At 37.7% G+C, this 26,430-nt stretch overlaps 1 protein-coding gene across 6 annotated transcripts in view; it reads right to left on the bottom strand.

Moving 5' to 3' along the window:
- eml5 (EMAP like 5) overlaps window positions 1-25,389 on the bottom strand; it is a 45,621-nt gene extending 20,232 nt beyond the window's left edge. For 2 of the 6 annotated variants that reach the window (XM_008400237.3, XM_081603379.1), the window contains exons 1-17: window positions 24,732-25,352; window positions 16,758-16,917; window positions 12,962-13,060; window positions 11,742-11,810; window positions 7,594-7,779; window positions 6,963-7,098; window positions 6,747-6,770; window positions 5,535-5,736; window positions 4,271-4,408; window positions 3,914-4,170; window positions 3,616-3,828; window positions 3,360-3,527; window positions 2,007-2,113; window positions 1,805-1,923; window positions 1,537-1,723; window positions 1,311-1,416; window positions 520-613 (exon numbers count right to left, since the gene is read on the bottom strand). In XM_008400237.3, coding sequence (XP_008398459.1) covers window positions 520-613; window positions 1,311-1,416; window positions 1,537-1,723; window positions 1,805-1,923; window positions 2,007-2,113; window positions 3,360-3,527; window positions 3,616-3,828; window positions 3,914-4,170; window positions 4,271-4,408; window positions 5,535-5,736; window positions 6,747-6,770; window positions 6,963-7,098; window positions 7,594-7,779; window positions 11,742-11,810; window positions 12,962-13,060; window positions 16,758-16,917; window positions 24,732-24,928 — 2,462 coding nt within the window. In that variant the 5' untranslated portion in view covers window positions 24,929-25,352. Of the gene's footprint in view, window positions 1-519; window positions 614-1,310; window positions 1,417-1,536; window positions 1,724-1,804; window positions 1,924-2,006; window positions 2,114-3,359; window positions 3,528-3,615; window positions 3,829-3,913; window positions 4,171-4,270; window positions 4,409-5,534; window positions 5,737-6,746; window positions 6,771-6,962; window positions 7,099-7,593; window positions 7,780-11,741; window positions 11,811-12,961; window positions 13,061-16,757; window positions 16,918-24,731 lie in introns of all 6 variants that reach the window. The other 4 variants (XM_008400238.3, XM_081603380.1, XM_008400241.3 and 1 more) reach the window with 3 other exon arrangements.
- Window positions 25,390-26,430: the final 1,041 nt, after the last annotated feature.

Raw genomic sequence — 26,430 nt, 5'->3', positions numbered from 1 at the left:
TTTGAAAACTGCATTATATAATTACTAATATTATTATACTCAACATTTTTTGATGCTCCGAAATATAGAAGTGTGACAAAAAAAGCAAAAAGGAGAAACTTGTAAAGAGGTGATTCATTTTCACATTATTATTTCTTTTTGTGAACTATTTTGCTAAAGAACAAAACAACATATTTTGCTGTAGTTCATCTCTTTACAAAGAAAAGATTTGACTGATTCCTTACTTCAAGTTCCTTTTAATTATGGGTGTAAAGCAAAGATCCTTTAGCAAACTCAGTAGCCATTCAGCAGGGTTTAGTGTTGCACTTGAGGAGCCTCGTAACATAGAAAGTAATTCCCTTTCTATCCACTTCTCATTTTAATCAGCTTTCAGCTGCAAAGTGGCTGCAATTTAACTCTCATCCATAAATGTCCATATTTAAGTAAGTCGCACTCTGCTGAATTAACAGTGAGGTTGGTCGAACCTTCGAAGCACCAGACCACAGGGGCAAACGTATGATTTAACTGTTTTAAACTAACCTCATGGCAGAGAGCTTTTCGCCTTTCCTCCAGTCCCACAGCACAATGGTGTGATTGTCATCCAGGCCGACCGAGGCCAGACGTTTGCCATCCGCTGAGAAGGGGAAAAAAATAATTAAGCACATTAGTGATAAGAAAGCCAGTCCTCACTTTGCTCCACTGAAGTTTGGTTCCTATTAGCAACATAAAAGCCCCCCAGTTGGTTTGATCTGCAGCAGGCGGATCACTGATCTGTGCCACACGTCTATCTGGGCCTAATTAGAGACAGTGAGATGAGGAGCTCTACCTGAAAGCTGTTAAGACAACCGTGACTAGAAGACGGCAGAAATAGATTTTTTACTGTTGTTTCTAAATTGGTTGCCTTGCGAAATAATTAAATTCATTCGTTACAAGTTCTCTGTAGCTTGTGAAAGCAGAATGCGAGTAGACAAAATCTTACCAAGCATTTTTTTGTCTAGTTTCTAGAACAAATATTTTAGTTTACTGGAAATAAGACAAAACTAACTCACAGGTAACTTTTCAGCAAGAAATATAAGCTTGTTTTAAGTCAATAATTTCTTAACATTGACATAAAAAAATAATAATTCCACTTTAACAAGACACGTTTCCCATGTTATAAGTGAAGTAATCTGCCAGTGGAACTAGTACTTTTTAAAATTAATATTAAGGAATTATTTATTTAAAACAGATTCCATGTAAGTTTGACATGGAAAATTTCAAAAACACTCAAAGGGGTATTAATACTTTTGCAAGGTATTATATATATTCCATCTTGAATGGTTAGTCATTACCTGAGAAGTCGAGAGCACACACTCCAAGCTGGTGAAAACCCTTCAACACAGACATGGGTTTTAGCGTTTCTGTATCCCAAATGTGGACAGAGGAATCTCTGCCAACCTGGAGAAACGAACATCAGTACAGATCACAATTTTTGATCAGACTGGAATAAATTGATCTGAAATGTGCTTTAATGTCTGTTTTTTTGACTAAAAAAAACCCTGGACTTTTGGAATCTACCTGGCCAGTTGCTACATAGTCCTTCAGGGGGTGGATAGCCAGACAAAGGATATCATCATCATGGCCCATGTAGAATCGTTGAGTGTTTTGTTGCCTGTTGTAGACAACTCCAACAGCAGCTACATGGTAGACAATCTCCCCTGTCTGGGTGTAGAACAGGTTGCTTCTGCAGTCGTAGCCCCTGTAACTGCAATGTACGAAGTGATATTTTGGGAAAAAGACAACTGCCATAGCTGGAAGTAATAAAATCAGCTCTCTTCAATCATACCCATGGATGAAGTGCAGCTTGATCCCGTTCCCTGGCGCTCGTTCTCTCTTCTTCATTGCTGTTGCTCGATGTTTCTCTTTGCACTGCTCTTTGAGCTGAGGTAGATCTTCTTTATAAACCTGAATGCATTTAAAATAAACTTGTGTAAGCTGCTTATAAAATGGACGTGATTCTGCAGTTTGTGTTAAAACCTGCAACAAACCTGTCGCCGATAGGTGAGCTGTGTCTCCTGCTCAATTTCTGAATCCATTTCAGGCACATCTGACTGATCAGAGTCAGATTCTTCGCTGTTAGAGTCTGCCAAGGTCTCTGCAGGCAGGAAACAAGTTTACATAAAAGCTTCCAGAGAAAAACAGAAAACCGTCACCTGCCCCTTCATCAGACGAATCCCCCTATACAAACAACAGCCAGCTTCCCTGGCAGTGCAGGCCGATCATGTGATAACATCACGACATCTCCTATTTATTAAGCTGTCATGCTCCATGGTGACAACGCTGCAGACAAAATGTATAAAAACGCCGATGCAGCAACAGGAAGCCGTGCCAAAGCGGGGCAATGAGCGGAGCTGGCAGTGCAGGGCGACCACTCACAAGATCCATTAGGAAAATTAAAAAGAAAGGCAGTTAGAATGTGCAGTAATTTCAGAGAGCACAGCTGCACTCTGCTTTGAGGTAAAATATGACTTGAGAATGACAAAGCAATTATACTTTCCAAGCTCCATTCACTTTTATTGGATTTGTTTAAATTAATGCGCCGGACGTTCCTTTGCTGGGCTTTAAAGAAATGATAGTTTGTTAAAAAAAATAAGCTGTGGGGAGAAATCTGTCTGATAGGTTAACATGTGAAGATCAGGAGGCTGGTGAGAGAAAATTAACGGTGAACCACGATCAGAAAAGGCTTTTTAGGTAATAAAGTCTTTTATTTCTAACAACATTTGTTTATATGTTTTATTTTATTTCCTTTATTCTTTATATTTATTCTGACCATATTTATTTTCTCTGCTTTTGTTTTATTTTAAAGAAGAATGCATTCTTCTGTCAAAATTTTAACAGAGTATAAGACACTATTTAATTTACTTATATTAAATTATATTAATGTATGTCATCCACACTGTAAAATCACAAAATCTTTTCTAAGTTTTTTGGTTTAGTTTCTAGTGCATTTCTTTGTGTACTTGAAATAAGACAAAAACAGCTTACAAGTCACTTTTCAGCAAGATAGAGCTTGTTTTAAGTCAATATTTTCTTAGTATTTATGAAAAACTACTAGATCCACTGGCAAATTATTTGACTTATAACATGGGAAAAATGTCTTGTTATAAGTGAAATAATTTTTCAGTGGAACAAGCACTTTTTGTTATAAATATTAAGAAATGATTGACTTAAACCAGCTACCATATCTTGCTGAAAAGCTGATTGTAAGTTACTTTTCTCTTATTTCAAGTGTATTATGATATTTGTACTTAGAAACTAGACAAAACATACTTAAGATTTTGTGTTTTTGTAGTGCATGTCACAGTATCTCCTCACTAAACGTGGTGGGAGCCAAATCTCACCTTGTGGTGCAATATGAAGAGCTTCTTTCGACTTTCTTTCAGGAATAAACTTCCACTGGAACACCGAGTGATCCGCGCCGCCAATCGTTATGACCCACTGGTAGTCATGTGACCATCTAACATTGGTTATGTGGGCTGAGTGACCTAAATACTTTTTGAATTTTGCTCCTAAAATCCAGAGAACACAGATGGGTCAACGACGTACGACACTTTGAAAATATAAATACTAAAGCATACATGTATGTGTATTTCTTACCCTTTCTTATGCAGGGGTATCGCATCAGTTTGACTAATCCATAGTCGTCTGCAGTTACCAGAACTTGGTTGTTAAAGTTGGCGTCGACAGAGTTGATGTCGTTGATATCTGAGTATTTGGGCCATATCCCATTGACCTCAGGGCCCAACACACACGTCCAGGAAGCCCACTGCACCAGCTTCAGCTCCTCCCTGTTGGTCACCTCTTTCCCACCTCAACACAAGAGAGTTTATCTCACAAAAACAGCTACTTCAGTGTCAAATCTTAGAAACAGAGCGGGTCATGGTTGCGTACTTACTTGGCATCCTGTAGAAGAGCCGTCTGCCGCTGCCGTCGTTCGTCTGCAGGTATTTGCTGTCTGTGGACCAGTCCATGTGTGTGATGAAGCTGTTTGAGCCGATGCACTCGCCTACTTTCTTGTACCTCTGCACCACCCCGTAGATGTCCACAGTGTTCTCATTAGAGCCGACAGCCAAGTGGGCCCCATCGGGGGAGTACTTCAGCTCATGAATAGCCTCCTTCCGGTCCTTGACGTGGACCACTTCTGTCATATCCCTAAAAAAAGTGGATAAAGAGCTTTGATTAAAAAAAAATACAACAGCTGTGCATTTAGAAAGAGAATTTACGGTTTGTTTTTTTTGACTCTATGACTAACCTGACTCGAAGAACGGTGAAGGAGCCATCCTTCATCCCCAGAGCCAGGTGTATACCATCAGTGCTCACGGCTGCGCAGCGGATTGGCTCCTCCATGTTACATCGAGCAATCAATGCGTGATCTATGAGGCTCCATATCCTTCAGATACAGAAAAGAGTGAGAACAGAGGAGACCTGCAGCACAATCAGCAGGAACAATACAGAGGAGAAATAATGCTGCACTCATTTTACTCTTTATTACGTTATGTTTTTAGTTAAAATGCTTTTTTACTGTAAATTTAGTAGAATTAAAGAAAAAGATTAATATTAATGGGATGTGCAGTTTTAGTTAAACACCTGTTTTTTTTGGTCTTGGATTACAATAAACTATGTAATACTGTGGAAGTTTTAAACTACTAAAATTTTCTTCACATTCAGTGAATCACAAGGAGGAAGATTAGAGACACTGGCTTTTTACTTTACATGAAAAAATCACCTAAATATGACATGTTCCTCTAGAAGGTTGATTCTCCTCCTGCATACAAGTCTGAAATTTGACTTTAATCTAAAATTTTTGATTTTAATCTAAGAATTGTGAGATTAAATTCTTTTTCCCAGTGGCCCTAATCCTTGTCTGCAGTATCAGCCTAATGGGCCAGACTTGCTGACATACGGTTTCTATTACTGAAACTGTCTTTGCCATAATTCTGTTTTTATGATGCAACCTGCAGCTCTACAGCTACATGTGGCTCTTTAGATGATTTTCCACATTTCCAGCAAAGGAAATGGGGGAAAAAGCAGAGAATACAACAGTCAATTAGCAACAAAGAAGCTAAAGTGAGCAAGTAAACTGAGTTTCTTTAAATCAAAGCTAAAACCTGCTTAGAGTTGCCTTTGATTCCTAGTAACTGGAACATTAATCTATATATTTGATGTATGTTTGCTTAATGATGGTTTTTGACTAACTGTCATGTTTATTGCTTGTTTCATAATCAGTTAATGCATTATGTTTTTATAGTGTAAAGCACTTTGAACTGTCTTGTTGATAAAAATACATTTAAACTTGACTTGATTTGACTAAATGTCTAGCATAAAAGTAGTTCTTTACTAATTAGTTAAAATGTAACTTTTGATGCCCAAATTAATCTTAACAAGCAACAAAGTTGTCTTTAAATGAACCACAACTTAATAAAAAAGTAGCCAGATTCAAATGAACTCATCAGAAATCCTGAAGGAGTCTTAATCAAAAAGTCCATAAGCAAAATATGAGGAAATGTAGGAGTCACCTGACTGAGCGGTCATCGCTTCCTGTCATGGCCAGAGGCTTGGTTGGGTGCACGGCCAGCGCCCACAGCTCGCCCTCACAGTGACCCTGCATGATGAGGAAGGGCTTGTTGCGGTCGTGAACCACCACTTCAAAGATCTCACTGTCCTGCGTCCCCACCAGGATGTGATCTCCACGCCAGCAGACACTGCGCACAGACAGCCCTATCCAAAACACACACACACACACGCACACACTCAACAGTTCAGGCAAACTGTGAAAACAGAACAAACATCAAGCACGCAAGCATGGGAGGAGACGCACATTTGCTGCTTTTACAGTCATTATAAGACTCACAAAAGCCGCTTTAAAGACAGGAGGTGATAATAGCCATCTGCAGGCTAGGACGGAGATTTGTACAGGGTGATGACATTATGTTGTCAAGCCAGTCTGTAACTGAATCTGAGTAGTACAGCTACAGTCAGATGCATGATGCATGTGCTGCTCACATACAATGCTGTGCAAATGTCTTTGGGTATTAACTATCATGCAGTCAATACGACAAAATCTTAAACACATGATCAGAACCATACTGACAAGAAAAAGAACATCAAGTCCTGCAACAATTCTTTTTTTTTATTTCAGCCTTAAGGTTGGATTTTATGTACAGAAAAAAGTGGGTCAGGAACTATTGATGCCTTGCAAATATATTTCTATCCCTTTAAACTTTCTTTATTTTGTCATGTTGAAACCTCAATTCTTCAAAACTTTGTATTATTGGAATGTCAGATGATAGACCAAGGATCTGCTACCTGCAGAGTCACATGCACCTCTTAATAACTTCGGTCAAAAATGCTAAAGCATTTATGTTTTGAAATGTGAAGTTAATAAAAGAAATGTTTGTATGGTGTAACATAAAAACAAGTGAAGAAGTTCAAGAGATATAAATACTTTTGCAAGGCAGTGCTAGAGCTAAGATTAACTTGGGTTTGATTTAATCTATCTAGCAGAATAAAATTATTAAAACAAGAGTGAATAACTGTATAATATGGTGATTTTTTTCTATTTAACACTTCACCTTTTCCACAAGACATTGAATGAAGATGGGAACTGTTCATAGTGAAAAAACAGCAAAAGACTTGCTAACATCAATAGAAAGAGCTGAGCAACAATGGGGACTGCTACAAACAGACTGAAATGGGAATTAATCTCCGCCCTCAATAATGTTACCCACCTCGGCTATTTTCACCTCTAGCTACTGTTACGTCCAAGATTACAAGTAAAGAAGATGGAGGAAACAGAAAACAAGAAGGATAATGTTAGTAAACCAAACAGAAATTTGGAGAAATTAGACTTATAGGATTATCTCGGCATCTCGGAGAACACAGCTTGCCCCGTTGCTCTCCTGTACCCTCATTAAAGGAAAAACAGGTAGGCAGTTTGACATCACCTTTATATCCCTGGTCTGTTTCCCTGAGATCGATGACAGTAATTGGCTTGAAGTTCAGATCCCATAACCGGACGCTGCCGTCCCGTCCCCCTGTAGCGAAGCCCTCCTCGCAGGCATTCATGCTGAAAATCCCTGACTGGGGAAGAAAAATGACAGGCTGTCAGTGAGGATCTGCACAGCAAAAACAGGGGACAATACAACCAGTCCCAGCTACAGCCAGCCATTTATTAAACAAGGCTTTAGCAACTGCAAACATGCAACTGTGACCTCATAAAAAGACTTCACTGAGGAGCAGGAGAATTTACTCTTACTACTACTGAGGGCCTTTTTCTGTTTTACAAATACTCTATGCATAAGCAGGCCTCTTCCTGAAGCTCTAGTAAGAAGTTTAGGAATAAAAAAAGCTGAAATGACGATGTACTGTAGTTATTATCCCCTCCCCCATTCGGCTGCCCCCCTCACCCAGCTGTTGATCCCACAGATATCATTTAATCCTGTGGAGCAAAAAGCTGATCCTTCTCTTCTGAGCAGAATCAAATGAAGCAAACATGCATGTCCAGTTCCATCCTTACATGTATGTTGCAGCATTTATGTATACGTATATTTTTTTTGCAAAATAGTGGGAACATACCCCATGAGCTCCTTGAATTGTCCTCATCAGATTGATGCCTTTCCACACGTAGATGTCCCCATTCAGGGCTCCAGAATACGTGACTTCGTCTTTGGCGCAGGCCAGGCAAAGGATGGTCTGCAGATCCCCCGTTTTGCCAAAAACACCACGTTTGGGTGTAAGGGCATTACCGCATAAACTCCAAAACTGGCAAAAAAAAAAAAAAAAAAGATGAGACTGTGAACCAGCTTTGTGGCTAATAATCCTCCTGTCTAATCCAGCCCTGAAAGGGCAAATTGTCAATTATGCAGTATTTGGAAACAACAGAGTGCCACAAGGTCATCTGTGTTTTTGCTCGAATGCAGTGGATATAAAATGTCTATAAAACTGTTGAAATGCCTAGTTAGACAGTTACATATTTTAAAAACTTTCCCCACCTTTTATTAGACATTTATCCTGTATAATTCAACTGAAACTCAAGGGGGAAAAGGTACTTAAGCAACTGTTAAGTACCTTAACATTTGTACAATTCCCTGTGAAAGACTATGAGTTCTTCAGGCTTTAAGTCACATGAAAGATGAAAATAACATAAATTATTTAATACATCATAAAATCTGGTATTTTAACAGGGTTGTCCAGGTGTTTTAAATCCACAGTATAAACAACACACAGGGACCTTAAAGAAGGCAAAGTTTAATTCAATTAAAACATCCCCTTCCTCTCCATGTGATATTTGTAGGTTTTGCTCAGGCGAGAAGCGGTGGAGGGTCAGTCCTGCAACCACCTGATCAGCATGCACAGACACAGGCACGTCCACGCAGGCTCATTACTTATGAACGGCATCATTGGGATGCGTGCACACGACCTCATCTGAAGGCTAAATCCATCCAGCGCAGGAGGAAAGAACGAAAGAGAGACGCCCTGTCTGCATAGGGATGAGATCACAGGGATGAAGCTGAGGGAAGGCGTCTCGAATACTGAACCGCAGACACTGGCACGTTAAACCGCGACACACTCATCACTCCTCTGACAGCCTTTTCCCCGGTCTACCTTGAGGAATATTTATTCCACATAAAGCGACAGTTGGTTCATTGCAGCTTTATTTTATTCCTCTCTAATTCAGTAGTTTGTTTTACAGCAGAGAGGTCCTGCATTGACTTGAAAGTGGTAATGAAAAGGAAACAAATGAGCTCCATGACAGCATCAGGCCATCGCGTCCTCTCTAACACCTGTTGTCTTGACTGATAAAGCTGCTCAGCGCTAACAACGGGGATCGATAATCAGAGACAAGAATCACAGGCTTAAATCCAGCCCCGCCATTAAACATCCAAAGCCTGGTGCACGCCTTAACAAGACATGAGGCATCCACAGATCCTCTGAAAGATTTGAATAAATATGTGATATTAGCTAGATATCTTTGCTGAAGGTCAAGGAGGGAGGATTATGCTGGTGTGTGAGTTATCAGGGAGGATGGAGATGCAGATGAAAGTGTGCCATGGGCTGATTTGTGGTGTTCATGGAAACAGTGGGGATGGAGGAGGTGTGCCTGCACAGTCCTCCCTGCATACAGCTGATAAGGCAGCGAGATACAGGAACCGGCTAATCCCCACTGTCCCAAATTACTAAAGGAAGACCGAAAGGGTTTGTGATGGATCTCAGGGCAGAAGAACATAACGAATACGATATTCAAGTGGTAACAAATATGTTAAAAGAAGTTTGTTTATTTTTTTTGCCCTGAAAGTGACTCATTTATATGGTTTCCAGCATTTTTCTGCAGTATCTTTTCTGCTTATATGTTGTAGTTGCACAAACTGGAAATTACTATATCATTCAATTTAAATTCACTGGAGAACATAGCGTGCTTTTGCACGCTACAAATTAAATATCAATTGTGAACTTTGTTGCAAAGTTTATTTCCAAATCAACAGTTGCAGCCAGCTGACTGACAGAGGGACATCGTGTGACTCTATGCTCCGTACAGAAAGAAAAAACTGTGGTTAGACTAAAGGTATCTCCCTGAAAAGGTAAATAAACAACAATTAAATAAATATTAACAGTTTTTTGTTAAAGTTTGATAGCAGAAATTGTGTTCCAGAACGTGTGCTGTCTTCCCTACAATCGTCACTTTCACAATTTAAGAAAAAACTGATTTGATGTTGTCTTATATCAACAACAATAAATTTAAGTTAAATTAAATAGGCAAGGAAATACTTGCATTAACATGTTTTATTATTGCTGACATAAATTTACTATCTTAAGCCATGTGGATGATTAATCACATAAAGTAATAAATATGACTCTGGGCACAATCATATCTCTAACCTTTATATGATTTTGATATTTAACCTAAAAAAGTTCATAATATTACCTGCTGATCAAAAATCAAGTTTGATTGAAAAGCAGAAGTAGAGCCTCCTGTACAACCAACAAGAATGCAGCAAGTGACTTTTGAATGGTAAGTCAACAAAACAGCTGACTTTTCAAGCAGCCATTACACAATACACATAGTGGTAAAACCAGCTAACCAGGTACTGGAGCTCTGCTTGGGTTGCTAGGTGATTGGCTGGGCTTGGCTATAGTTGCTAGGTAACAGGCTGGGCTTTCAATGGGGTTGCTAGGTGAGGGGCAGTGCCTGCTGATTTGTGATGTTTGAAACGATTCATTTGCCAGACACCAAAAAACATTAACTTGTTGCCAAAAGAATGGCTGGGTGTTTTGTTTTGGGAAGTGCAAAAATGTGCAAAATGTATATTTAGCATAATAGGTTCCCTTTAAAGGAAAGCTAATCAATTCTGATCTCTACCCGGTTGATGGCTGCATCTCTAAATATTATTCATTTAAAATGATTTCAGTGGTCTAGACAGCTTCCTAAATGTTTTGGTTGAAGGAAGGTTAGTGCGCGTCTTTAGCAGCCAATATGTTGTCAGTCACACAGGGCAAAAACAACATATCTAAACGCAGTTTAGAGATACTACTTAATCAAACCTATAAAAAAAACTGAGTATCTGAAGAGAAACGATGCTGGTAATGGTCCCTAAGTAATCAGTCAGTAGGAAGATAATGATCTGACTTAGTTATCCTGAACAAATCTGAACACAAAAAGCTACAAAGGTTTGACTGTCCTCGCCAACGAGGTTGTGTTTTCCTCAGCTCCATAGTGAGTGGATTACCGGGTCTAAATCTTCTGCATGCTCTGAGTGCTATAATCGCTGAGCGAGCACAGGACAGGGGAGCAGATGTCACATGGTCCACAGGGTGAAGCCTGGGGAATTATGTGGGACAATTGTTGGATTGCCTTGGCATCAGAAAACCAGAAGGGGGGAAATGGAGGGGAGGAGAGAAGGAGGTTATGAGCTACAGGATTCAGCGGAGAATGGGGGTGGAGTGCAACTACTGGACGGGATTTCTGTGTCATGGCAGTGAAGGAAAACTTTCTGGGGATGTGAGGAGGGTTACTATGAGAGGAGAGGCCAGTCAAGCTGTATCGTGATAAGGGAGTCACCAGTGAGACTTAAGTACAGTTGTCTAGCCTAGCTGAATCAAACCCATTTAATCACACTGCACTGTTTTGCCTTGCAGGGCCAGGGGGTGCATTTCCAATCCAACCACAATTCTTTTTTTTCCCAGTGTTTTGGAAAATAAAGCCTCCACGGCTGGGAGCACAAACACATATCCCTAGGGAGGACTTGGAGAAGACGCTCTGCATTAACTCATTGAAGATTTATGTGCACCATTTTTGTTCGAAGAGAAGTGATAGAGATCGGGCTGGGAAGGGAAGTGGGCACATCTGTGCAGTGGAGGGTTTTCAAAAGATGAATGGAGAGAACTGAAGGGGCTGAGTGGCAGTGTCATGCTCCCCATGAAAGAGAGCATTCTTCCTCTCTGCAATGCAGATTACTACAAATTTGAGGGAAGAGACTCTGAGTCATTGCCTGTCCCACTTATGTAAAGTGTCTAATAACCATGGGTATGGATTTGCATAGACCTATTTTAGGAATGTTTGATATTGTTAGAGAGATAAAGCTGAACAAGCAGGGCAGAAACAAAGATTTACGGACAGTGGCTTTCTTAAGCGTACTGAAAATCACTTTTCTTTCCAGCAAATCAGGCACAGCCTCAGCATGTTTCAGACTGTGTTCAGCTGCTTGTGAAATAAACAAAAGCTTTACCTTGATATGTTTGACACCACAGCTTACAAGCTTGTTCGGCTGATACAGATCCCACGATATGTCAAATATCTGCAAAAAAAGAAAAAGGCATTAAACATCATGATTATTGAATTAAATCTGTGATGGGCACTTCCGCAGGTATGAATGGAGCCAATTCAATGCATACGGTTCACAAAAACATTTCAAGGTAAAAGCTTTTTCTATTGGGACAAAACTGTAAAAGTTAGCATGTTAGACAGGGTAAGTTTAGCACATATAAACTGCTTCTGTGAGCATAGTAGAAAGAGGGGCTGTGTTCTTTGAAGGTGATGCAATGAAGGCTGATAAATTTGAAGGATTACTCCAAATGCATCCTTCTTTTCCTCTGATTTGAAGGATGAGTCTGATGTATCCCTCTCAGACAAAGTGGAAGGGGAGTACTGTTTCAATTGTAAGCTTACATTTACACTTTTATGTTAAAATCTAGTGGTAAAGAACGGTAATGTTAGCTAAAATGCTAGTGATATGCTAAGAAGAAGCAGATATTAGCATTTAAACAAATAATTATATTTAACAAGTATTAGCTAAAGATAACATGTTGTTATTATGCCATACAGAGTTAACTAATCTAAGCTAATATGCTAGTGGTGGCCATTAAACGTAAAGTTTAATTTTGGCTCAGAATAGAATAAAATTATTGTAAGCATAACAGGCAGTGCTATCTACTGGTAGCTCTTATGCCAACATTAGCATGTAGACTAAAAGCAGCACAATGTTGTTAGCAAAGAGAGTTAGTTAACATAAATATTACCCAATAATTGCATAAGCTGCTGTTAGCCTAGCTGATACTACATGATCTTAGCAGCATTTTCGTTAATGCTGAAGGAAGGCCTATCACTTAACTTTACCTTTGTGTTTGCATTTGATTGCTAAAAATCACAAACTCTGCCTTTAAAAGGACACATCCTCAAACCCCAGATGCTTAATGAACTTTAAAATAAAACCTTGTTGCATTTTTTGACCTAATTAAGGCACAAGACCTGTATTATTGTGCTGGGTAGCAAGTAACAGGTGCTACAGCAATATCTCTGAGTTGTTTCTTGTTAAAATTTTCTTATTGTTTTAACTACAGAAAAGTATATATGTGCTGTATTTTGTCAAAAATTAAAATCCAAGAGCTGAACTTAATCTTATTTCAATATTTCAATGTGATGTAGACCAAATGGGAAGAAAGTATTTACCCTGTCCGTGTGACCAGGAGCAGCTGCCAGAACCTTCCCTCTCCTCCAATCCCACACACAGATTGTGTTTTTTGAGTCCAAGCCCACAGACACCAGGCACTGCAAAGAGAACACAGAGAAATCACAGACTATCTGCTGCCTTACTGCAAACATTCAGTGTGAACCACAATCAAGGAGCTAATAATGGCTGAAGAACAGTTGTCCAGCCTCTGGCACTTCCATGGAGAAACATTTGAGCACTTTTGCCAGAGGAGACACCTACAGCTGATTGAGTAGGCAGCATCAGTGGAGCAGAAGAGGTGAGAGTGGCTTCTCATGGAAATCCTTCTCTGCCCTGCAGCTTACTTCACATGTTAAGGAATGTCCTCTTTAATCCTCTGCAGAATCAATGTTCGGCTATGTACAGAAGTCTCTGGCAAGGCATTCGAAGGGTCTCGACTTGTATTTTAGCGGTTTGTGCTCATGAGGAGCAGAGATTATATGCAATGAAACCAATTGAATGGTGGGTTGCTTATGACTCTTCTGCCAATTAATTTATCCCAACAGCTATTCTAATGATCTGATAGATAATTTCAGTGGTTCATGGTTTCCAAATGATAGATTCTGATGACACAAAAAAATTGTGATTCACATTTCCCTTGCATCTGCACGGTTTCATCAAAATTATTAAATTCAAGCAATCATAAAAGGGATGAATACTTTTTAGAAGCCAAAACAGCAGCCAGACAGCACAGACTGATTGGCAGCTTGTTATCAGACAGGCTGTTGATCTCTCACAGCCTATCTGCTAACACACAGCAGCTAAGGGGATCAAGGTTAGCATGAGGCAGAGACAAAGAGAGGTTTAGTCACCACCGAAGGGGGTCTCGGTCTAAGCCACCAATTCTTTCCACCTTATTTCATGACCAATCACTGTAATTTTGTTTCACATCATCCACTGTATAAAATGTGTATGCAGTGAATGATTGTCACTCCTTTTCAGGGATATTGTAGTGTGTGAAGTGAGTTGAAAAGAGAAAGAGTTCTTTTACAAACACATTTAAAGCTGAACCTCTTCCTCAGTCTGCTTTGAAGCTTCTAGCAAAAGGACAGTGTGGCCCGGGGGCCGTTTGTGTCCCTTGGATTGATTTTGTGAGGTCCCCAACTGCAGTTCAACACTGATATAAACTTGTCCTGTCCAGCAGGTGGCTGATGTATATGGAGATTTATTTTTTTCTTTTAATGACTGTAAAATTTTTACAGACATAATTTTTTACAATGAAAAGTATTAACACAAAGTATTCTACTATTCATATAACCAAATTTGCACCTTCCTCCATACAGTATGGAGGAAGGTGCCTGTTACATGTCTTGTAGCAAACTACAACTTTTGATTTTCTTTCATCTGGACAGCGATGAATTCAGAACAGATCTGAGCATTTTTTCAGTCACAGTTGGTGTTTTTGATTTTGCATCCCCTATTTAACTGTGTAGATGGAGATTTTCAAGACAAAACCCCAAACCTATCAGCTACAAATTTACACACACAAGTAAATCTAATTCTATATAATTGCTAGCCCTTATGTAAGAAGAAAGCAATGAAGTAAATGTTTTTGTACATATTGTTTTTTTTGGATTGGGTGATCCTCATTTTTGTTTGAAACGTTTGAGAAAGTTAAGATTTTAAACTGGTGACAAATTTCAGCTGCCAAAATCAAAACGATAATCATGCTGGTCAAACTGATTTCCAGCTACCCACTAAGAAGAAATGTTAGAGTCAATGTGGAATATCTACAAAAAAATAGGCAATAGAAATGTTCAGCTTTATTGTCAGCCTTAATAAGCATCATCTTAGCCTCAATGTTAGCTCAGATACGCATGAAGAATTAAGCAGACATAAAAAACTGCATCTAATGTACCCTCATATAATGCAGAAAAATCTCTAAGATACTGAAAACAAGAATAAAATGACATGGAGTGCTCTACCTTTTCTCCACATTCCATAACAGACAATAAAACTGTATCGAATACACTGAAATCTAATATAAACAAGGGATGTCTCAAACATTAGTGTATCTATTCTGATTTTGCCTTAGTGGATGGACAGGATAATAGCACCGTGATTCCAAGGTTTTGTCCAGAAAGGAAATAAATATAGAGTAAACAGAGGTGCTAAACGCTGTCGTTTTCCATCTAAATCCCCAACTCTGAGCCCGAGCAGGAAAATAACAAAGGGTCTTTGCCATTTATAAAAATCTACTGCAGGTTCTTATTATTGACTTTTTCAGCCTGGTAGGATGAGGCAATGAATGAATATTAACTGATGGAAAACTTTTTGTAATCATTTAAAGTGTTTTTTCAAAATGGTTTAGCTTTTCTGAAGGTCCTTTCTTTGGTTTATGGTTGCTTTTATGACTCATTTTCAATCCAGTCCTTACAACAAACATGAACATAGTTTTTGCAGTGGGAACTTAAAATATTACTTAACTTATAGTTTTTTCTACAACTCAGTTTTAGTACCTAATTCTTTTAATGTACTAAGAAGAATTAGTGCCTAATTCTGTTTTGGAGGATTAGGTACTTATTACAAAATCTTTTCTAACATCTGGCAGTCTTTATCTTTAGAGATTGAAACCAAAAAATGGTAACAAATTGCCTCTTTGAAAAGATTGTAAAAAGAAGTTCAAAGAGTTATGTTTCAAAACAACACTGGGTCACACTTTGAGCATAAGAGCTTTTTATGAGTCATATTTCGGAGTTGAGATATGAAAAACAATGTATTTTATCTTTCAACCAAAAAGTGGGTTAATAGAAGAAGGATATCTTTTTACAAAAAATATCTGAAAGGTATGCTGCATATTTTTAGTCAATCACTTTTATTTTGATACCCCTAAATAAATAAACAAATGCTGTTTAATTAGTTCAAACCTGAATTGAATTTTTAGCATAAATACAAAAATCTAACACTACACATCATCCAGAACAGACCAAAGTACGGTGGCAGCATCATTATGTGGGAATGATTTCTTTCAGCAGGGACAAGGAAGCAGGTAGAGGTAAATAATGAGGCAATCCTGAAAGGAAACCAGTTAGAGGCTGCAAAAGACTTGAGACTGAGGTGGTTACTCTCTATCCACTGGAACAAATAACCTAAACATACACCCAGAGATAGTTTAGATCAAAGTGCATTCATGTGTCAGAATGGACCAGTCAAAGTCCAGATCTAAATCTAACTGACTTTTAAAAAAAAAAAGGATGTTCTAATTGCTCATTTTTATCAGTAAAAAGTTTTGACAATACATTATTTCCCTTCCACTTCACAATTGTGTACTGCTCTGTGCTGCTCTATTAAATTACAGTCAGATAAAATGCATTGCAGTGGTGCATCAGTTCCTTTGCAAGGCTCTGTAAGTAGCTTTAGAAAACAAACAAACAAAAAAGCCCTGACAATGATCAGATCAGTATAGAAAGCAAGCAAAAGTAGACAAGTATTCACAGCACTTCCCTTTCCCCACATTTTATGTTAAAGTTTTATTCTAAATTGTATTAAATTAATTAATTACATCTTAGCTCAAAAATCTACACACAAGTGCCCCACTATGACAAAGTGGAAATAAGTTTTTGAGTGTTTTGCACGTTTATTAAAAATAGAAATCTTGAAAAGCTTTGCTTTTGTCTAACCTGAAGAACTGCACTTTTACAAAATGCAAGAAACTGAATTATTTGGGGGGAAGTGAAGAGAAAACTCCACCACCCAGTACTTCAGGAAATGTTGTCCCAGTGATTCAAATTTGTAGTAAAAGCTTCTACACTGTACCTGTCCCTCGAGGTCGAAGGCCAGGCAGGCGATGCCGTGTGTATGCACGTCCTTCAGGATGGACACGGTCTGCACAGTGTAAGAGTCCCACACACAGATGTAAGGCTCCTTGCCAACTTGTCCCGTGGCGACCAGCACGCGCTCCGGATGCAGAGCTAAACTGTAAAGAAGCACAAAGAGGGGAGAGAGGGTTAGCTGCTCCCATTTGCGTGCTTGCATGCGTGTGCCGGGGGCGTACGAGGGAGTCACCCTGCCAGCACAAACCGCTGATTTGAGATGAGCACATTAGGTCTGCACTGGGTCTGAACATGGAATCACAGGGGCAGCTTGATGAGGTGACATGGTTCAATTAACCCGGTCATGCTCAAATGCACTCACAGCCAGGCTTCATTCAAGTCAACAGAGTTTTCACGGAGTTCAGAAAGCAGCACTGGTGAACCTGCGAGATTCATTCTTTTTATGGGGTTTGTTTGATCAATTTATTGACGTATCATTTATTTATTTCTCCTTCTTTCCCCCATCTGGGGTTTCCTTGCATCACCAGGCATATGTTTGTAACTCTGTTACATAATCCTTCCCTTCCATACACTCAAACTTCTCCCCTCCTACATGCGTTCCCACTCCGCTGCTGGGAAACAGCCGGCTGCATTAAACTGTCACTTCAACTGTCCCTCTTTCCACTCCACCCATACTGTCAGCAGATCCCCATCATGTTCACCTCGCCTGGACTCATGGTACCAAAGAGCCTATTAAAATCAGTTTAACCAGCTGTTCTCCTCAAACTGATCCAAGTTGGACCTTCTAAAAAATGTAGACTTTGCCTGAGCAAATGCATACGCCTCTTTTGACCACTTCTTCTTCACATTTTCAGTGTGAATCTCTCTTTTTCTGACAGGTGGCACTCCATTTGCAGACAGAAAGGGATGTAAGTACTGTCGTGACAAAGCTGAGGTGGTCTAAACGGGGCTGGGCTGAATTTTGTTCCCTCTCCTCCCCTTTGATTTCTCCACTTGCTTTGAACCTCCGTCCAACCTGGCACATTCCTCATTTTACTTTTTATGCCTTATATAATCAGAGTGAAAAAGAAGCTAAAAATAGCTGTCAGAGGAAAAGAAAAAAAAATCATTGAAGTATTTTGAGATGCAGATAGACAGAAGAGAAAAACGCTTGATGCAAGCAGGTGCTGCACTGGAAATGTTTTTTCCAAACTGAAAAAACTTAACGATATCCACTGGTAACTCTGATTTTAATTTAAAATGTCCCTTAATTTGTGTATCCCACTGTGTTTAAATATGCACAGAATGACAATGTTGCCACATGTAAAACAAGAAGCCTTAGTGACGGCTACAAGATCACTGTTTCGCTTACATTTCTCCATCTGAAGAGCTTGCTAAATGCCATCACTAATGACTTAGCCTGCAGCGTGTTGCCACGGCTCTTCTGTTTGATATAAGCAACGGCTGCTTGGCTGCCTTCCATCTGCCAAATGCTGTAGCATGGAAGTAGCTACAGCAATAGCTGCTGCAGCAATTAAACTGAATGTTTTCATGTAAATTCAAGGCCAATAACGAGCCTCGGGAGGCGATTTCTCAAGGTGAAAACAAATATGCAGCACAAGAAGTGAAGGACAGCTGAAGCCAGTCCTTTTAAGATAAAAGTGATTATCTGTTTCTGGATTTCAAAGATACCAACTTCTGGTTATGGTTATAGTAAATTATGATGTTTAGGGCGCAATTTTCGTGAATAACTAAAAAAGAAACTAACAATATAGTAGGGACATCTCCTGCAATATCGAAAATTGCTTTCAAATTAGTTTCTGAAACCCAAATTTAAAAACAGCTTAGTAAACGTCAAGATAAAATTAGCTGCATAATATGTTTGTTTTTGTTCTACATACAGCAAATTTGAAATATACCAGTTGACTTCATCTTGATTTGATTATCAACAAAAAAAAAAAAAAACAGTGAATATTACTTTAGCTTTAGAAATTAATTAATGAAAACAGAATAAAACACGTTTGGTTCTAATAATTACAAAAGTTTGCTTTTATTGCAAATTATTACATATAAGACTTCTAATATATATGTGCCTCAGCAAGTCGCAGTGAAAGTACACACTTTTTGTTTTTATCAAAAAGCTTCTGTTAAGATATTTGACCAATCTTCTTGCAGAAATGGTAGACTGTAAATAAGCTGGGTTGTTTCTTGGCTTGTACCTGCCTTCCAGGTATAATCCACAATATTTTTCATTAAATTTCTAATCAGGTTGAGGTTGGGGCCATTCAAGAACCTTAATGTTTCCCTTAATCCATAAAAAAAACAGTCTGTTTAAGATCTTTTTGCTTCAAATGGTGACCAAGCATCACTAATTTGATCTAAACTGTTACGTCAGATGAAAGGAAATGGTCAGAGTGTTGTTTATGTTGTGTCCATTTCTGCCCAATTTGTGTCAAGGATGATATTAAATTAGATATTTTTATAGCAAATCGTAAGTGTCTCAAAACAATCAGAAGTTTAGCATTTGTTCACAGCACTAAGCCATTTTCATAAGAGCAGGCGTAAATAAGACTCGTGTGCCACAGTAAGTGCATAAACTGTAAAGGATCCTAACTTGATAGGACAGATATGCTCTTCAGGGACCAGATTTCCATTCATTATCTCATCTCAAAGCATTTACATGAGCATAAACATGCTGGTCATTTTTTAAAATATTAAACAAGCCAGACCGCTTAGCATAGTATGATAGATGTGCATTTCACAGTTGAGTGAGATTCTCAAAAATGACATGTATGTCTAGTAACATTAAAAAAAACATTTCTCACGCTTAATCTTTGTACAAAAAAAAAAAAACAGGAATACGCAATCAGAAAATTAGCATTAGAGCTATCAAAATATAATATTCTCAGAAATTTGAGACACCGTAAGGCCTCATTGTGCCTTTGATGTAAATATTTAGACTCTGTTCTCATTAGTTATGCTTTGTTTTACCTTCACCTGTGATTGTCATCATTGTTTCCACGTGTACCGCTTGTGTTTGTCCATGTTCTGACAGATGTATTCCCCTGTTGTCCTCCTTGCTCTGCATTTATGAGTTCATTTTACTATAATGTTCATTTTTGGGTTGTTTTCTCTTTGTAGAAAGTGCTCTGGTGTTTAACTCTTCGGTTTCATTAGGTTTTATAAATTGCTTTTTTTTCAGTCTTCTGCCTCTGGTGTCCTGCAGGTGGACCCTTAATTCTAACAGCTGCCACACTTCTCTGGATAGAAATACAGAACAAGGTACAGTAAAGATATAACCATTCTCTTTAACAACCTTGCATTAAAATCACAGTGTCTTGCAAAACTATTCACACCCATTGTACTTTTTTACATTTTGTCACATCACAACCAAACATAGGCTGCTAAGTGTATAGTTGAAAGTGAAAGGAATATTCTTCTTTTACATGTTTGATGTTTTTGACCATTCCTGTTTGCAAAATAGCTGAAGCTTGGTCAGAATGGATGGAGAGGATTTGCAAACATACTTTTGTAAAGATTTCAAGTGTTGTGACAGATTTTCAGTTGGATTTCGATCGGCTCGTTGGATCATTCTAAAACATGAAATATAAACCATTCAGTTGTAGCTCTGGCTGTATGTTTAGAGCTGTTGTTGTGCTGGAAGGTGAACTTCTACCCGGAGATCAAAACGTTTGGCGCCTCTAACAGGTTTTCTACAAGGATAATCATGTATTTAGCTTCCTTTCATCAACTTTGACCATTTCCCCAACCATGCTGGAGAAGAACATCCCCACAGCATGATTCTGTCTGTATTATGTTTCACAGTAGGGCTGGTGTGGATCTCAGAGTAAAAGAGGGCTGAATAAAAATGCAATTTCTCTCCAGCAGTCTTTTAGAAACCTCCTTCTTGAACTAGCACATTGCATCCCAGCAAAATATAATGAAAAGAAACTTTCATTTGAACAAACTTTATACTAAGACTTTTTGCAAACTTAACATGCTAATTGCCCGATCTTTGTAGCTGCATTGACAGCTTCTCTCATTTTTTCTTAGTAACAAAAAAGTATTTCTGGCTTTTGGTCCACCATAAAGTAGGAGGCAGGCTTTAATTCCTGTGATCATTGAAGTTTCTTGACAGCGTTCACATGAATCAGTCAATATTTCTAAAACAGCTGAAAAGATTGTGGTGCTAAAGTCATTAAACATTCATCTACAGACTAATTGCTCTTTCTACTGTTGCTTGTTTCGAAAATTTGTATTGACCTGATATTAAAGAACAACTCAAGGTTTTGAAGTCACCCAGGCAACCATATTAGCACTCCCCAATCAATAACAATATCTAACTTTGCTGAGAATGTATATTTATTTATATGCCTACTTAAAAAATACCCGATAACTCAGTCTGATCAAACATGATTACAAAACTTTTAATAAAGCTGTTTTGATCTTTATTATTGTTATTATTATTGCAAATACTTTGAGGCACAGTGTAAGTAGCTTCAAAAAAGAGATCAAATTAAAACTGAAATCTTCAAAAACTGCACCCATTAATTGTTGATCAAACAGAAAAGATTGAATTGACTTGACACCAAGACTTCTATGCTTTTGCTTCTCTTTACATAAATTATATGTTTCTGTTGTTTGATACCAGACAAAACTACGACTAAGACTAGAAGTGAATGAATTCATTCTTTCTTTCTTTTCTCAGATTATTTTGGTCCTCTCTCTACATGCTTCAGCATCTCAAACACTGTTTTATAAATTGGGTTTGGATATCTGGCTGGCCAAATATATTACACGCATGTAAATGCATCATACTTGGTCGTATATTTACTAAAGGTTTATTGCAGCCCAAGCAGTTCTATGCAGTATTGAAACTCCAAAGACAATAAAAACATGTTGATGATTTGGTTGTTTCCGTTTCATTGCGAATTTCATTTTAACTGAAGCTTCTGCACAGTCACCAGGCAATATGTTGAGTTATATTTCTGACAAAGAATCAATGAGCCACGGAGAAAAGAGCTAAATGAAAACCATAAACTCAACAAAAGTCCCTCCATCATTTCTTTTAAAACTAGAGTGGGATAAAAGCTTATCAAGGCAGTAAGTGAGAATCTTTTTTAAAGCGGTCTGTACATCTCTATGTCAAAATTTCCTATTGACCGTTGTTGAAGTATAAAACCAAAAATCATGTCTATAAACATTTTCACAATGCTAAAAGTGAGTTTAAAATATGAACAAGGGATGGACGGATGGATAGGCAATAGGACAGGGAACAAATCTGGGAAATATTCTGAACTTCTTATGAAAACATAAAACCCTGAAATTAAAGGCCACTCTAAATTATAATATGACAACCAGAGTGTATCATAGCTGCACTCTGACAGGACGCCATCTTTTCCATATGAATTACTGCAACATGAGAGCACTTATCTGCAGCTCTTTACTCTTGGTGGTGTCACGAAAGGTTGTGCACTCCTCTAACATCTCACCTGATTACTTAAGACATATTAATGCGACTACAACCAGGTGATACATTAATAGAAAACCTGAACTCCTGACCTCTGCTGTGAGGGGATCCAATGTCTATTATATTATGAAAGGAATTCTGTTAGCATAATTTCAGTATCTCCAAGTCATTATAAATTATTATCCCTTATCCAAGGAAAAGACTCTTTTGTGAAGAAAAAAGCCACATCTGAATATTACAACATGTTTAAATGTGAAAATATTTGATAGCTACATTTTAACATGGACGATTCCTTTACTATTATCTTTTTATCATTATTTTTGATTTGGTTGTCTTCTGACTTGCTCAAAGGAAGGATGTTTGTTTGCTAAGGCACTTAAATCTTCATCATTCAAGCATAAATTGTCTACTAAGCTCAAGGGATGAGCCAGTGATGCGTCCACAAAGAACATCTAGCTATATAACCTATTTTATAAGATATCTTTAAGGATTTTGTTACCGGCAAGCTATCATTCTGTCATTACACATCTAACTATCAAAAACTATAAAAACTCTACATTTTTTGACATTTTTTTGTGCATTTTCTCATTTTTAAAGCACTCTTCACAACATGCTGTCAACATCTGGACAGAAATCGATTAAAAGAACAAAATCTAAAGAAAAAATTTAAAATACTTTCAGAAACAACCGATCAAGACCATTTTAATATGTTGCATGAACGACTAGCTCCTTGGAAGCAAAATATAAACTTTTCACATCACTTAAGCTTACCAAAAACTCAAAATACTATCTAACTGAGAAAGCTATGTATCTGTCCTCTTTCTTCCACTTCTACTTTGTATTAGCAGATTTTTCAAAAAAGAACAAATGTTTAGCATAGTGTCTAAATCTTTGAAACACAAATAGTGAGTTGAAACATCCCAGTGTGGTTTGCAGTGCCTCCTTTTTGTGGCATGTTTGAACCGAAGAACTTGACCAGGCACAGGGCAACTGGCGGTTACTGTCTCTTTATTGTGCGATTAATAATGGAGTACAAGCCCAGCTGACGACCGGCACATTTTATAAAGCTTGTCATCTCCAGGCCAACCCCTGCACATACATGTCAACATGATCTCTGAGGTGCTGGAGACAGTTCGTTGTATAAGGGCATGCTGAGAGAAAAAAAAAGCATTTACGCCGCTGCAGTGAATATTATATTGAATATCGAATTCATCATCAAAATTATTTTAATTTAAATTAAGCATGTTAGTTTAAAAATGTACATTTTATCCCAAATCTTTTTTTATTAACAAATCCTTTGGTTGGGCAGAGGTCACCCCGGTAAATGAATGAATATGACACATATTCACACCAAACTGCTGCTTTACTGAAATGTCAAATGAAAAATGTATTGACAAACATATTCACTTGCTAGAAATCCAATTTCTCCTTGGAGACAGTCAAAGTTTATTTGAATATTTTTAGTTCATCTATTTGATTTATTGTTTGTTTATATAAGCAAATGGATCATGTCATGAATGAATGTATTATTTTGTACATTTTCAGGCCCTATTCATTTTGTTCCTTTTCTCATGTTATGTATTCGATAGCAAACTGTAACAGTAATTGTCCCATTGAGACGATCAACATTTAGTTGGAGAGATAGTCACTCATTTTTATCTACTTATTTATTTCCTGTTTCTTTGTTGTTTGAGTGATTGATTGATTGACTTTTTACATTATTATTATTTATTTCCTTGCTTTCTTATTAATTTATTCATACACAATGTGATTTATTGGACACATTGTGTTGAATGTATTTTGTTTTTTACATTATTTTTACATTATTTATCAAAGTTATCCTGATTCAAGAACATTTATTTATTTATTTATTTATTTATTTATTTATTTATTTATTTATTTATTTATTTATTTATTTATACTGGTAAATGGGTAAAGTCAAACAGGGACACATGCTGTCATTTTTTAACCTTTTTTGTCATGACGCCTGAACGCATCATGACACATTAATTTTAGGTATTAAGTGTAATTTTAAATGTGTAAAATTACATGAAATCTGATTTGTAATTTCACAGGCTGATCTGTAATTGAAGGTAAATTAAGAAAAAAAAAATCATAAATATTTTCTCTTATTCATATTCCAGTAAATAATTCGCTTATTGTTGCTTATATTTGAGTTTTGCATTGTAATTATGGGATAAGTAGGGGGCCAGAACATTTGGCATATGGAGTGGGAGCAGCGTGATATAGAGTGGCTGATTAAAATCATCTGACCTTAAGCATAAAGCTCAACCTCGCTATACAATTTATGGATATGCTGCTTTCATATCATATTACACCGCACAAGGTGACGCCTGCATCCACAATGTCAACAGCACACTGTCAGTGCACGGACTACCGGGAGTCTGGTGCTGTCCGTGGTGCTGAAGCAAAAAAAAAAAAAAAAAAAAACCAAACAAACAAGACAAAAACAAACAAAAAAAATTAACATGTCTGATTTTACTCTACCTTATTATGTCATCGTTGTGCCCCAAGTAAAATTTCTGCTTGTGCTCCCGGGTGTTGTACACAACTCCCACACCCGCGACGAAATAGACAATTTCCTTGGCGGCGGTGTAGTACAGGTTGTTGCGGCACTGATGTCCCCGGTATCCGTACACCCACTCCAGTCTCAGGTGGCAGTTGGGAGCAGTCCTGTCAGCCATCTCTCCCTCAATATGTGTCTCTCCGGTGCTGTCACGTAGTCTTTCTGATACAGTGTCATTCGCCAAAAAGGATTTATTTTTAAGCCTCCGTTGTTACATTAGTTCCGTTGGATTCTAACCAGTCCAGAAGGAGCAGAAATGAGGCATTTTCTCAGGGTTGTGTAAGAATTTAAAAAAGTCTGGCTGGCTGCTCGGACTACAGATCTCTGAGAAACAATTTTCTACGTCGCTCTTTTCATTGTGAAAGTCTTCTTGCACTTCTTCCGTCGCGGGCGTTCGCTCCTCTTCGACACAGGTCAAAGCTCCTGTCAAATCCTCCAAAGATGGAGCTGTACTGTATTCCAACAACCCCCGCCCACAGTACTGACGGAGCAGACGATCAACCAATCACGTCCTTTGACTCATCTGCGAGGACAGAAAGAAGGTGGAGACGTTCCCCATCACGACACAACTGATTTTCATCTATTTTGTTTGATAAAATAAAATAAATACAGGAAATTATTACAACATTCAAAGCAAATTTTCTATTATACTTTAAACATATTTCCAAATTTGTTTGGCCCTGAAGCAACTTAAGAAATGCAACCTTTATATCACCTACACACCACAGTTTTTTGGTAAATAGTTTTTGCCATGTTCAAATGTCCATCTGAACATTTCGTTTCTTTTTCTTTTTCTTTTCTTTTGGAGTGGAATGACTGTAAAACAACCAACTTCAATTAAATTTGACAGCCTGAAGTGGGTGCATAAGTATGAGTTTATTGTGGATTTTCTCCAGTGCATGGAGAGTAAAAGTTAAGCTTTACATACAGTCCCACTAAAATATGACTAAGTGACCCTTGGGATGTAGAGAAACCTAATACTTTTGTAACCGTCAACAAACCTTTGGCATTATTCTAATGGGGTGTTTGACCACTCTTCCTATCAGAAATGGTACAATTTATTAAAATTAAATTTAATTTCCTGGCACAGACTTGGTTTTTAAGCATATTGGAGCATGGAAGAAATCAAATAATTTAAATAACAATTTAAATGACAATGTCAGTCAAGGTAAAATTTCAGGATTATTCAGGCTTGGCTTGAAAATGTACTTGGTACTTTCAAACAATTACTAGTGGGGGTGTAGTTATGTATGTTTGAGTACATTAATAGTAATCTGAACATCGTAGTACATAGACATTGAATAATTATTTTGGAACAAGAATGGTTCAACTGTATTCTCAAAAGCCCAAAAGATTTGCAGAACTCGGCTGAAAAAGATTAAGCAAAAATAAATAAATAAATTTAAAAATCTATATATAAGAAAATGAAGCAAAATGCAATAAAAACTTTATTATATTAAAGAATTGTTATTATGTGCTTTTATTACTACTACTAGTACTGCTACTACTATCATTATTATCATTATTTTAAATGCATGTCCTGGCTGAAGATAAACACGTAATCGCTTTTAGAACATCATTAGGTCAAATAAAAATAAAGCAAATTAAAATAAAAGATAG

This window comes from Poecilia reticulata, chromosome 22 (assembly GCF_904066995.2).
Source record: "Poecilia reticulata chromosome 22, P_reticulata-male-v2, whole genome shotgun sequence".
Lineage (NCBI taxonomy): Eukaryota > Metazoa > Chordata > Actinopteri > Cyprinodontiformes > Poeciliidae > Poecilia > Poecilia reticulata.
This window is presented reverse-complemented; position numbering and strand designations above follow the sequence as displayed.